We start from the raw sequence: 12,644 nt of genomic DNA on the forward strand, positions 1-12,644 counted from the left end.
TTTGTTGCAATGAACTGTTACGGTTAAGCATGCAAAATGTAGGTAGGTGATCACTGACGTCACTTTTGATAACTCCAGAGAGAATGCCATCAGTGTTTCGGTTAGTAATGAACAAATCTAGCACAGATGCTGATGAAAGAGTAACGCGTGTAGGTGTCGATATAAGATTTTGAAAACCGTTGCTTTGTAATACAAGCAAAAAATCATTCGCCGCACTCAAGCCTTTTGCAATGTCAATGTTCATATCACCGCCTATTGTTAGTAACCATCTGTTTTCACTGGCACATGAAAGCAAAGAATCGAGAAACTTCAAGAACGCCGAGATGTTGCCACTTGGTGGTCTGTACAGAACAGCGAACACATTGCTATTTTTCTTAATACATATGGGTTCGATATCACAAGTAACAGTGCTAAACTCTGGTAGAAATTCAAAACCTGGTATAGCAACCTGAATAGAAACTCCACCACCCCAACAATTTTTTCTGTTTAGAAAGAAATGATCGTAAGACGGTAAAACAAAGTGATCCGAATTTTCATTGTACCAAGTCTCAGTGAACATAAGTGCATCGAAACTAATATTGCAGGATTCTAAAAGGGGCCCCGCCGCGGTGGTCTAGTGGCTAAGGTACTCGGCTGCTGACCCGCAGGGCGCGGGTTCGAATCCCGGCTGCGGCGGCTGCATTTCCGATGGAGGCGGAAATGTTGTAGGCCCATGTGCTCAGATTTGGGTGCACGTTAAAGAACCCCAGGTGGTCTAAATTTCCGGAGCCCTCCACTACGGCGTCTCATAATCATATAGTGGTTTGGGACGTTAAACCCCACATATCAATCAACCGATTCTAAAGATGCGTAGATTTCATCAGATTTACATTGCATGGATCTAACATTTAGATGGAAAACCTTAAAAAGCTTCTCTGTGTTGTCAGATATGATACCACGCATGTCCTGAGGTAGCACGAAGTTAGCATCCATGTTTCCACAATCTGGACAATCGAAGTGTTCGCGCAGGGGGCGCGCATCCTTATCCTCTGGCAATAATCTTGTCCAAATCGCTCTCGCGTTTTATTGCCACGATGGATGAAGTCTCATCGCGACGGGCAAAAATGGGACCGTTTTTTATCCAGACAAACTTCCAGCCATGTTCGCGCTTGCGCGCTATTGCCATACCAAGAAGTCTCTTTAGATACTGACAAAGGTGTTCATTTACAAAGATAGGATGATTTGCCTCACTTCTAAAAGCTTCCAGTGATAGACCCAGGCTTCCGCTCGTAAGTTTGGTTTTTTTAGCCTTCTCTAGAACCTTGTCTCTTTTTTCGCGCTTCACGAACTGAACAATAATGTTCTTCTTTGTCTTGTCTTTCGTTGCCACTCTGTGAATTACGTCTATATCGTTCGCGCAGACAGGTTCATTGATGGCCGTTCCAATTTGAGCAAGAACATCTCCCAAACACTCATTCGGTGTTTCCGTAACACCTTTGATCTCAAGGTTTTTGTTGCGTGAGTACTGCTCAGTTTTGATAAGACTGGTTTGACATTCCATCACTTCCCTCTCTAATGAGCGAACTTTATGCTGGAGCGCTTTATTTTCTTTTTTATGAGAGCTGTTCTCCGTCAAAGTAGCATCAAGCCGCAAGTTAGCATCAAGATTTTTACTAATGAAATCCATGCTGCGCTTCATGTCGTCGATCTCAGTCTGGAGCTTTCTCTCTTCTGCACGCATGCTTCTTTCGAGAGATTCTTTCAAGTTCTTAAATTCATTCCGTAGTTCATCTTTGAACTGTTCAACCTGTTTTGAAACATCCTTTGTCATTTCTAATGGTCACAACAACGAACAGAAAGTGTCACTCTTTGTGGCAGCGGTGACAGCGATAATGTCCTACTAGACATTTAGAAATATTTGAAAATTTTGCTAACCTGTAATGTGCAACATTCAAGAATTACGCCTGCTGCTCCGCCGCTGTCACCGCTGCCAAAAATGCTAGAGGCCCGTGTGCCCTGCGATGTCAGGGCCCGTTAAAGAACACCAGATGGTCGAAATTGCCGGAGCCCTCTACACCGGCATGCCTCGTTAAAGTGTCGTGGTTTTGGAACGTAAGATCCCAGATATTATTCGAGATCATGAGGGAAGCGAGCTTCTAGAATACGCTGGTTTTCTCCGTGTATACTTCGTAGCATGAAATGCTATCAACATAAGATAGGAAGTAGTCTAAGGAAAGCGAGGTTTCAGACCATGATATTCGAATGACTTTCTGATATGACTGTCGCGCTATAGCTCAGCACCGTGCCCCCCAGATCATCACAATGAGAGGTGCGACTGGCCGAAGGCACCACTGGGACTTAAGGTCGGGCTTCCACATGAGGAGGGGGGGGGGGGGGGCTACAGCATGGATAGTCTTCCGGCCCCCGCCTCTCTTGGCCCCAGAAAGGATAAAAATAAAGTTTCATCTTTGTGTATTCTTCCGTGGCATGTCCAGAGGTTGGCGTTGCTTTGAAGAAGACAACATGTACAATGCTCAAAGTAGAGTGCCTGCAGTCTCGCTATATGAAGGCCTATTCAGTACCTCGCGATGATGCATCTTGTGGACGCAGGGGATCAGCATGGGCGTGGTGAACCAGCTGTACACGATCGTGTGGAAGGACGTGTACGTGCAGGCGATCAAGCGCCACTACTACGTGACCGCCCTCGAGGTGGTCCTCATCATCCTCTCGTTCTTCGCCGTCGAGCACGACCGGCCCATACTGCCGACCAAACACTGCGACAAGCCTCCGTGCCTGCACTACTCCGAGCCACGCGAGTACCACGAGCGAGACCTTGTAAACTTCAGCTGCCCGCAATTGGTAATAAGGCAGTTTTAGGGTGATTTTAAGGTGTTAATAAGATTATTATTAATTAACCTTACAGTAAATGCTGGTAGTTTATATTCTAAGGTTTACAACTAACAAATGGCGTGGGATGACAGAAGACCTGCTGGGTCCTCGTGTTTCTTCATCCTGCGCTGTTTCCTTGAAGTAAACTTTGGGGTCATTTACAGTGTTTAAAACAAAACGCCAACTGTACAAATCATTTTTCGACACTGCGGCCTACGTCAGGCTCAAATCAATACGTCCTTTCAACTTTGCTTGCTCTTTCCAGTGCGTTGAAATGGTGTCCAACTTTCGCTAGACTTCGTTTACCGTAGGTAGGAAAAGGTAGTGCCGTCAGTAACTCAACATAACTCCGTTACTCCGGAAATGACGTATCATGACGCGGACACAGCAGAAGTAGGATATAGGAGCGCTCAATTTAATTACACGCAAGGCGCTCGTAAAGAAGACCGGGCAAGAACTTCGTCTTCCTTTCTTGCTGCGCGAGCTCTTCTCTGCGGGTCGAATGCAGCATTCGCCTCCCTCCAGGAAAAGCATCGCCCCGATGCTCTGCTACAAAATACGCGGTGTATGTAGTTGACGTATTATGCAACTGGCTCACTGCAATATGGCTTCATCTGCACAACGTGTACGATTTCAGATTTTTGCTGGTGAGTTCGCGAGGAACTGTCGGGGATGATTTCATAATTCACGTCACTTAGGCACCGTACAACATTGTAGGGACCAAAGTACTTCTTGAGTAACTTTTCAGAAAGACCGCGTTGGCGGATAGGGCTCCAGATCCACACTTTCTCGTCTGGTTGATAAGTGACGTATTGGTGTCGCAGGTTATAACATTGTGCGTCGTAACTCTGTTGCCGGGTGATTCGCACGCGTGCAAGCTGCCGCGCCTCTTCAGCTCGTTGGGTAAAGGCTTGAGCATCGGTGTCTGTATCGTCGCAGTTGTGGAGCAACATGGCATCAAGTATTGTCGTCACTTCGTGGCCATAAAGAAGACTAAATGGCGTGCTTCGGGTAGTTTCCTGCTGCGCCGTATTATAGGCAAACGTCACGTATGGTGGAACGTCGTCCCAATTTTTATGATCCCCGTCGATGTACATAGCATATCGGCAATTGTCTTGTCGAGGCGTTCCGTTAATCCGTTGGTTTGTGGGTAGTGGGAGGTAGTTTTTCGATGCGCTGTTCCACTGAGCTCAAGCACTGACTTAAGGAGCATGGCCGTGAAAGCGGTACCTCTGTCCGTTATTATAATGCTAGGAGCACCATGCCTCAGAACGATATTTTCAATGAAAAATCGTGCCACTTCTACTGCGGTTCCGCTCGATAATGTCTTTGTTTATGCGCAGCGAGTAAGATAGTCGATAGCGACAATGCCATCTTTCGTCGATTCATTCGAAATGTGCGGTGCTTCGTGCGGCTGTAAGAGGGGATTTTCAACTGTTCGGCAATTCGCAACCTCCCCCTCCCCCTCTAAGGTCGCTGCTTTTAATTTCCCCGGTGTGGACTGGGTGATCTTCCTTTTGCCATGTCCCGGGAGCTACCTCTATTATGTTGAATTCCAATGGCGGAGTCGGTGCAGCCGACCGACTTCGCGAGCGAGCACTCGACTCTGGCGTAGCGCATATCCTCCAAATCCACCATCGGAACACAACCCGCCCTGCTGGAGCAAGGCGGAAGCTGCCGCGTTACCCAGGATACCTTGCGCGTGGTCTTTTCCGCTGTCTGTTTCCCACGTGGTTTACCAGCATCGCCGCATCGTTCGTTTGCTTGTTCAGCGCTATTCACCTGTGTGGAATGGATATCACGCCAAGCGTGCAACAGCTATTGTCCACGATGTCTGCTGTCGCTATCGAGTAGCAGAAGCATTGCCGCACGCTTTGCCGAGGTAGCCGAGCCGTCCATGCCGTCCGCCATTATCAACACAACTCGCGCCGCGCCCCCAAGCAGGCAAACGTGTTAAAGGAAATACGTCACGCTGAGTTCCGGTCCACTCCACTGATTTCGGCGGAGCAGTTTTTCCTGCTCCACGGAGGGACTCCCGCTCTGAATCTCCTCCAGCTCTCTCATTAGAACTTTTGACTCTCGCTCTCACTCTGTCATTGGAACACACTTGCTCTGAAAGGAGCAGAAAAACTTGCTCCGACTCGGCCATTGGAATTCAACATTAGATTGGGGAAAATGACCAGGAGAGGGCGAGCGTGACCGGAACCCAGGAGAAACGTGCCGCAACTGTTTGAAACTAACTCGTTCAAAATTCAACGCTAAACAGCCCACCTATGCACCACATTTTCTTCGACCACGGCCGTTAAGACATGTCGTGTATATGAGACGCGCTACTGCAGGTACTGTACGCGCCACGCAAGATCGGCGACAAGCTGTTCCGCGCGGCCTTCAAGGACAATAAAAAGGTGCGCGTGGCGGGCTTCGAAACGGCGGGCCACATGCTGAGCGCCTTCCACAAGGTGTCGCCGATGCCCAACCGAGGACCCGAGCAGCGAGTCGTGGCCGTCACGCTGGATCAGAGTGGCGAGGCTGGCTCCAAGCTCGGGCTCGCGTTCAGCGTCAGCTTCTACGACGAGTTCGAGTTCATGTCGAAGCGGCTCAACGGGTACGCGCTCTTCGAGCCGCTGCCCAACCCGGTGACGCAGCGCGAGAGTGTCGCTTGCCTACAGCTCGCTCTGGGCCAGGCGCACCTCGCATCTGTGGCCGCCGAAACGACGTACGCCGAGAAGCCGTACAACATACTGACGCACCGAACCACCGAGGGTACGTACTTGATCTCGTGCTTGGCACGAATCCTGTGCTAATAACAACCACATAAAACATCAAGGTTTAACAAACACGAGTAGTACGAGGCAGTGGCGTATAGCCACTGCCTCGTACGAACTCGTACTAAGTCACACGTCACCGCTTTTCGAAGAAATGAACTTATTAACCCTACCAGATTACTATCAAACAAGTCTTATGAAACGCTATTACGCCGGACTGAAAGGAGATAACTTTTTGGGCACACTTGCTCGTATAAACAGGCGGACCCTTTTTTATAACACTCGTCATGTTCACACGTGGTTTCTTCCACACACGAACTACGGCAAGGAGATGCTGCGCTTTCTATTGCCGTTCCATCTGAATCAATGATGGCTATTATATGTTTTAGAAGGCATTTTAAAGCTTTAATTCCAACTAAATGATTAAATTGCATAGGAAGCTGTTGCTCACTTTGTTTTCCTATTTGTACACGAAGATGAATTGTCTCTTCCCTGACGAGTGTCATGCTGCACTTATCGTACATTATCTCTTGCAGTTTCTGGAAGCTGCAGTGCCTTTTGACGCAAGACACTGTGAAATACTCGTTTTTTTTTTTTTACACGTCAGGTCCTTACCCGCTCGACATGCCTTCGCACCGGTGGCTGATGCTGATCCGGCTTGGCGTCGGCTACTTGGTGCCTTTCTGCTTGATTCTGTCGCGCGTGGTGGAGGAGACGCAGCAGGGAATGCGCGAGAAGCTGCGCTTGGTCGGCCTCCGGGCCCCCGTGTATCGCCTGGGTCACTGGATGGCCGGCTTCTTCTCTGGCCTCGTGAGCGTCGTCATGGTCATGGCGTACATGACTGCCGTAGAGAACACCAGTGATAACGGCTCGCAGGTGAGTGCATTGCTCTGTCAAGCCAGACTTCTACGATGTAGACGTGCTGGCTTGAGTCTGTGGGCATGCGCACCAGGTAGAAGGGGAGGAGGGGCAGAGGAGGCGAGTTCGTCTCTTGCGTTTTCACCTCGTATGATGAGAAATAGCATTCGTAGAGGTGAATAGATGAGCCGATGAATGCATTTGCCGTAAATACGTGCACAAGTGCAATGGCACTATAAAATTTCGCCCTCTAAGTGGCTTGGGGCCCTTTAACGATTGCAGGCACACGGGGTATCTTCCTTGGTAATCAGGCATACAGCACAAGGCTCAGAATTCATTTCAGTAAATAAAACCAACAAACGAGCATCAGAAACAAATGATGGATGATGAGGCACCCGTGATCAATGGAAACGCTCTCCCATGCGTTCCCGGTAAGGATTAGTTTGCAGCTGTTTTGCACTTCAAACGACGGCTTCGAATGACGTCAGACGGCCCTTCCTTCTCTTCGCGTGCGTTTCCCCCTTTCATATGTAAACTAAAAACTCGTCTATAAACTTTTTCAGTTCATCTTGAGACAGCCCTGGGTATACCATCGAAATCAGACACCAGAAGAACTGCGTGAACACAATGCTGATCGAAAGGAGCGAATTCATCTAGCTGAAAGTGGTCGAGAAACCAAGCACGGTTTACCCCAGCACGCACAAAGCTATTATCAATAGCGTTGCTGTAAGGTAATATTATTAAGATTTAATACAAGCGAAATCCACTCAGTCTTCCACCAATATGAATATTTAACATAATGGAACAGGCAGAAAATGAATGTAGCCTCTGAGCTTATTGTTTGTCCGCTTCATTGGGATACGTCTAACAAAAAAAAAACAATCCTTCGAATAAGACCCCTTCTGTTGTAGAATCAGACGTCCGTCATATTTACAGAAGCCCACATCTTCACATTCCTGTGACCTTGAAAAAGTAAAACTACAAAAGCGTGCCTAAAAACGGCCATACAGATCGCAAGTGCTTTTTTTTTTATTTAGAGTTAGCTCAAGTAACACGAATGAGGTTCAGCCACGGTTTCGAATGTCCCTTATGCCTGCGTCATGCATTCAATTTCCTGTTTGTTTTGGAACAAGAATCCTGGATCGAAACTCCTTCGGTGCTACAACTATTTGATACGTAAGGGTTGGCTGTGGCTATTAATCATTATTATTGCTCGCTTAAACTTCGAGCGTGTTTAGTTGGGCTGGGTCACAATGAAATATTCATATATGACGAGAATTTTCCGGTCAGCATTCATACATTCTTTAAGAACACCGAGTCACCAGCCGCAAGTTTGTAATAATGTTTTTTTTAATATTGCAGAATAACTATAGCTTTAATTGCCTTTTGAAGTTAATATGATTACCGCTTGACTGTGACCGATTGCTCTGCAGTACCAGTACATTACACACGTGAACTTGCACACTCTCTTACTTTAAGGCTTTCCTGGACGACACGAGCAAGCCGGTGGTTCTCATCTGCTTCGCCCTCTTCACGGCTCAATACATTTCGAAAGCGATGCTTATCGCTCTCTTCTTTAGAGACACAGTACTGGGCGTGGTGTTTGCCGTGGTGTACTGGCACATCAGCTACGTCATGCCATGCATACTTCTAGAAGATATGCAAGGTCGCGCGGCCCACTACATTCTCTTGGACCGCTGGACAAAGCTCCTCACCTCAACGCTGCCATGCGTTGGCATGCACTGGTGCTTCCGCATCATAGGCTGTGCTAACGTTGTCGGTAAGAAGACCTTTTATTAGCTTTATTTTTTAATGACATCTCTTTTGCACGCATTACATTGCATCAGTAGACACAAGAAGGCACCTATCCAAGTGGCATACCATAACAATCCTCTCGAGTTGTGAAGGCAGAGAACGTCTCAGATGCTTCATAAAACGATACTTGTCGTCATGGTCAACACAAATGATGCGAGAAACATCACGTGTTGATGTCCCAAGGGACAGAATTTACGTCACCATGGCGTCACTGTGACGTAGCATGACTTCAGTACATTACATTGTCAAATGGTTGAAGGTAGGCCGTTCACGGAGGCAGTGTAACACCACGTTATGGTCAGAAAGCCTAGGAAGGGAGCGGGGGAGCGAATAAATGATTGACACATTGGCTGAGATGAAAAAAATGAAGGCTTTCACCTTCAAGTAAACTTTACAGGAAGTAAAGAATGCTTCTGGCTATCCTGCGACCTGTTGTTTATGTATTGGTTTGTTGTTTCATGATGCTATCTGAAATTACTTGTTCAATATTCACAGATTTAACTAGCAATAGTTACGTGCAGTCAACAACATGAATGCACTAGGCCACGAGTCAGACCCACGCATTGCGATTGTTAGGTAGAGGCCGTAGTGCCGTTTTTAGCCCTCGGTTTACGCTTAGACACTATTTAGGGCCTATCACATTTAATTTCTGAGACGACAGCCCACGAGGTCACGCGCACATGCAGGGGAGCAGTATACATTCACCTCTACTGCATCTTATGTACTGGAACTGGACAACGTCACGATGGTCGAGATCTGGAGTGTTATGCTGATCGACAGCATCGTCAACATCATCCTGGGCTGGTACCTCAGCCACGTTCTCACCTGGTACATTGGAGTGCCGTACGTGCCCTGGTTCCCTTTTACGTATCAATACTGGTTCGCCACACCGAAGGGCATGTTCCAGCAGATCCAGCCATCCATTCCCGATGGAGTTCACTTCGAGACGTATCCAGTGGACAAGGAAGAGGCCGTCTTTGTTAACAGGTGTGTCTCTCTTTTGCCGTTGCCAAACCAATGAAACCGATACGTCAAAACTTCGTACTAGTTAGCGAACAGTGAGGCAAAACAGCACAAAACGAAAAAACAGCAGTGAACACAAAGGAGACAGCGCTGTGTTCTGTGCATCAGCTGTTCCGATTTTCGTTTTGTGTTGTTGTTTTGCAAGAGTATTCATGAACCAACTAGCCCACTTAAGAACCAGTGTTGGTGAATTGGCAGTCAGGGCGCACGAAATTGCATGCCCCTATATTGCTGATACTTGAAAAAAAATGTTTCAACTGCAGCTGGGGTATGCAATTCAAACCTATAAGGATTGAAGGTCGATTGTCAAAGACGGCGCTTATTTTTTAACGTTTGTGTGCTTGCCCGGATGGCTCATTGATGTCTCGACAGAACAGTACCTTAGGTTATTTTGTGATTTTAAATCGACATATTTGCACAGCGCTAACAACACTTTCATAAAAGCAGAAGGCATTTGCTATATATGGGGAGTTGTTCAAGCGTGCTCTCCGAACAACGTATTGATAAAGACATGAAGTATTTACGCATGTTTAGTGGATTACATCTGTGTTGGTCAGTATTTAAAAAAAAAAGTCACAGCTTTGCCACAAAGGCGAAGCAATGAACACGATAGCAACCAATCGGAAGGCCACCCGCGGAATGGCAAGTAGATTGAAACTTGCCCCGCGTTTCTCACGCATAAATGACGCACGAAACGTACTCACAGGTACAGATGAACACGAATATAAGTGTCTCTGGTTGTTACTTCGCCGTGTCTGAAAAGCGCGCCCTTTTCGCAAACAGAGACTGTGCTGCGAGTGCAGGGACCATTGTGCGCCCGGTAACTAAAACAGAATCGTTCCGGTGAAAGCCCTAAGCGTACGATTGTGCCCACCGCGAGATAAGCGAGAGCTTCTCCTCTTCGCGGGCAAAGTACTCGTGGAAAATGAGAGCGCGCTGCAATGCCGTGACAGTCTGGCAACGCGCGCTCATGGCGCCATCTCGCTGGTAAGGCTGAAACATGATAGTAGTTCTCCCCGAGATACCCGTCACCAACGGTAAGTGGTAGATATAAATAACTTGCCGTTTGAACGTTGAAGGGGATGCTCCTCCATGGTTCAGTGGCTAACGCGTCGCACTCACGACTCAAAGGTTCCACGTTCGATTCCGCGCACAAGAGTCTCTTTCTAAATTATTCTTTTTTTCTTGCGTTTACATATATATATATATATATATATATATATATATATGATTGTATACATATACGGTGAGCGACGCCGGTGGCACAACCCAGCTGAGAGTGTCCATATAATTGCTATCGCAATATTATACGCGCAATTTTTCAGTAAATATGGTTAAAAGTTCATCGCGCTCGTCGTCGTCATTAGTGTTTCGACCAAAGCGTGTTTTATGTGCCGAAGTGTACCCATATGTTCTCGTCGAGCTCCACGGATGTCTGGTCTTAAGTGACCCGATTACGAGGCTGGCATTTGGCTCACGGTCACTATAGGGCCGTCGACAATGGTATCTAACAACATTCCATGCATAATAATCTACGACAGCTATCCTGGAAACTTGGGGAAACTTCTATAACGTGCAATGAAAATAAGCGAATATTTGTTATTGTCGTAATTTTTCGTGCTTGTTCCACCGCGTGAACCTGAGCAGGCTGGAATACGAGAACAAGCAAAAGCACGTTCTGCGAGACACGAGCTTCAAGGCGTACCAGGGGGAAATCATGGTCATTTTGGGCCCCAGCGGTGCCGGAAAGACAGCGCTGGTGAACATAATCAGCGGGAGTGCGGTGGCTACCCAGGGTCAGGTGGGTGGTGAATCCCATTGGGTTTTTGGTTTTTACATTTTAAAGTTCTAAAGGGGACCTTACACAGGAGGAATGAGTATTTTAAAGCCCCGCTGTGGTGCTCTGGTGGCTAAGGCACTCGCCTGCTGACACGCAGGCCGCAGGATCGAAGCCTGGCTGTGGCGGCTGCATTTTCGGTGGAGGCAACAATGTTGTAGGCCCATTGATTGATTGATATGTGGGGTTTAACGTCCCAAAACCACTATATGGTTATGAGAGACGCCGTAGTGGAGGGCTCCGGAAATTTAAACCACCTGGGGTTCTTTAACGTGCACCCAAATCTGAGCACAAATGTTGTAGGCCCGTGTGCTCATACTTGGGTGCACGTTAATGAACCCCAGGTGGTCAAAATTTCCAAAACCCTCCACTGCGGCGTCTCTTATAATCATATGGTGGTTTTGGGACGTTCAACCCCACATATTATTATTATTGTGAGTATTTCACAGTAAAACTTCATGTAACTAAACGATCCGTCCCTCCACGAACAGTTTCCTTCTCAACAATTACCTACTCAATTGAAAACCCCTCAGGTATGTGCCTAAGAAGTTAGGTGAACCACACTAAACACCACTTGTACACTAGAAATAGCTGAAAAAAGTAAATAAATAATGTGCGCACTGAACTTGTGGCTCGCGCTAATCCAGGTGGAAGTGCTTTGAGCATGCGCCAAGTTAGAAAAAAAACTTGGGGACTGTTTGAGGACGCTTCTTCTTCAGCGATACTGTAATCAGGCTTAATGTGCATCACCTTATCAATCGCCAGTCTCGCTTCGCTATCCTATCAAAGGGTGTCTACACCTAGTACACTGTTGAGGTCACCACTAAGTCATAATTATTCCTTGTGTGATTAGGCGAAGTATTCGCTACGCGTCCGTAAGGCAACACGTGTGCGCAGCTACGCACTCTTTTTTATTCAGTTGCTGGTAATTACGATTGGTTATGCCTTCTAAGGGGGGCGGGGGGGGCTTTAAACCGACCACTCATTGCGAGATTCAGCTGCTTTGACTGATAATATGTGGGGTTTAACGTCCCAAAACACAATGTGATTATGAGAGACGCCGTAGTGGAAGACTCCGGAGATTTCGACCACCTGGGGCTCTTTAACATGCACTTTAATCTGAGCACACGTGTATACAACATCTCCGCCTCCATCGGAAATGCAGCCGCCGCAGCCGGGATTCTATCCCGTGACCTTCGGGTTAGCACCCGAGTGCCTTAGCCACTAGACCACCACGGCGGGGCCAGCTGTTTTGACTCCTGGTGCGATACTACAGATCTGCTACGCGATACCACATGCGCCAAGAAGACTCCTTTGCATGATATACCTATATATGTATATCTTTTTCGACACAGTTCCAAGCATCGTCGTGTGTCTGTGGTATAACATCTGCTCGCCACGCTGAAGTCGTGGGTTGAATTCCCACTCAAACTAAAGTGTTTATTTATTGCATCTTTCTCAAATTCTGGCCCACCGGC

At 47.3% G+C, this 12,644-nt stretch overlaps 1 protein-coding gene across 1 annotated transcript in view; it reads left to right on the forward strand.

Annotated features, from left to right (window-relative positions):
- The first annotated feature begins 2,598 nt into the window (after positions 1-2,598).
- LOC142814322 (phospholipid-transporting ATPase ABCA3-like) overlaps positions 2,599-12,644 on the forward strand; it is a 28,745-nt gene continuing 18,699 nt past the window's right edge. Inside the window, exons 1-6 of the mRNA XM_075892998.1 lie at positions 2,599-2,838; positions 5,208-5,631; positions 6,241-6,509; positions 7,971-8,271; positions 8,993-9,293; positions 10,977-11,130. Coding sequence (XP_075749113.1) covers positions 2,599-2,838; positions 5,208-5,631; positions 6,241-6,509; positions 7,971-8,271; positions 8,993-9,293; positions 10,977-11,130 — 1,689 coding nt within the window. The remainder of the gene's footprint in view (positions 2,839-5,207; positions 5,632-6,240; positions 6,510-7,970; positions 8,272-8,992; positions 9,294-10,976; positions 11,131-12,644) is intronic.

The sequence above is a fragment of the Rhipicephalus microplus genome, chromosome 4 (genome assembly GCF_043290135.1).
Source record: "Rhipicephalus microplus isolate Deutch F79 chromosome 4, USDA_Rmic, whole genome shotgun sequence".
Taxonomy (NCBI): domain Eukaryota; kingdom Metazoa; phylum Arthropoda; class Arachnida; order Ixodida; family Ixodidae; genus Rhipicephalus; species Rhipicephalus microplus.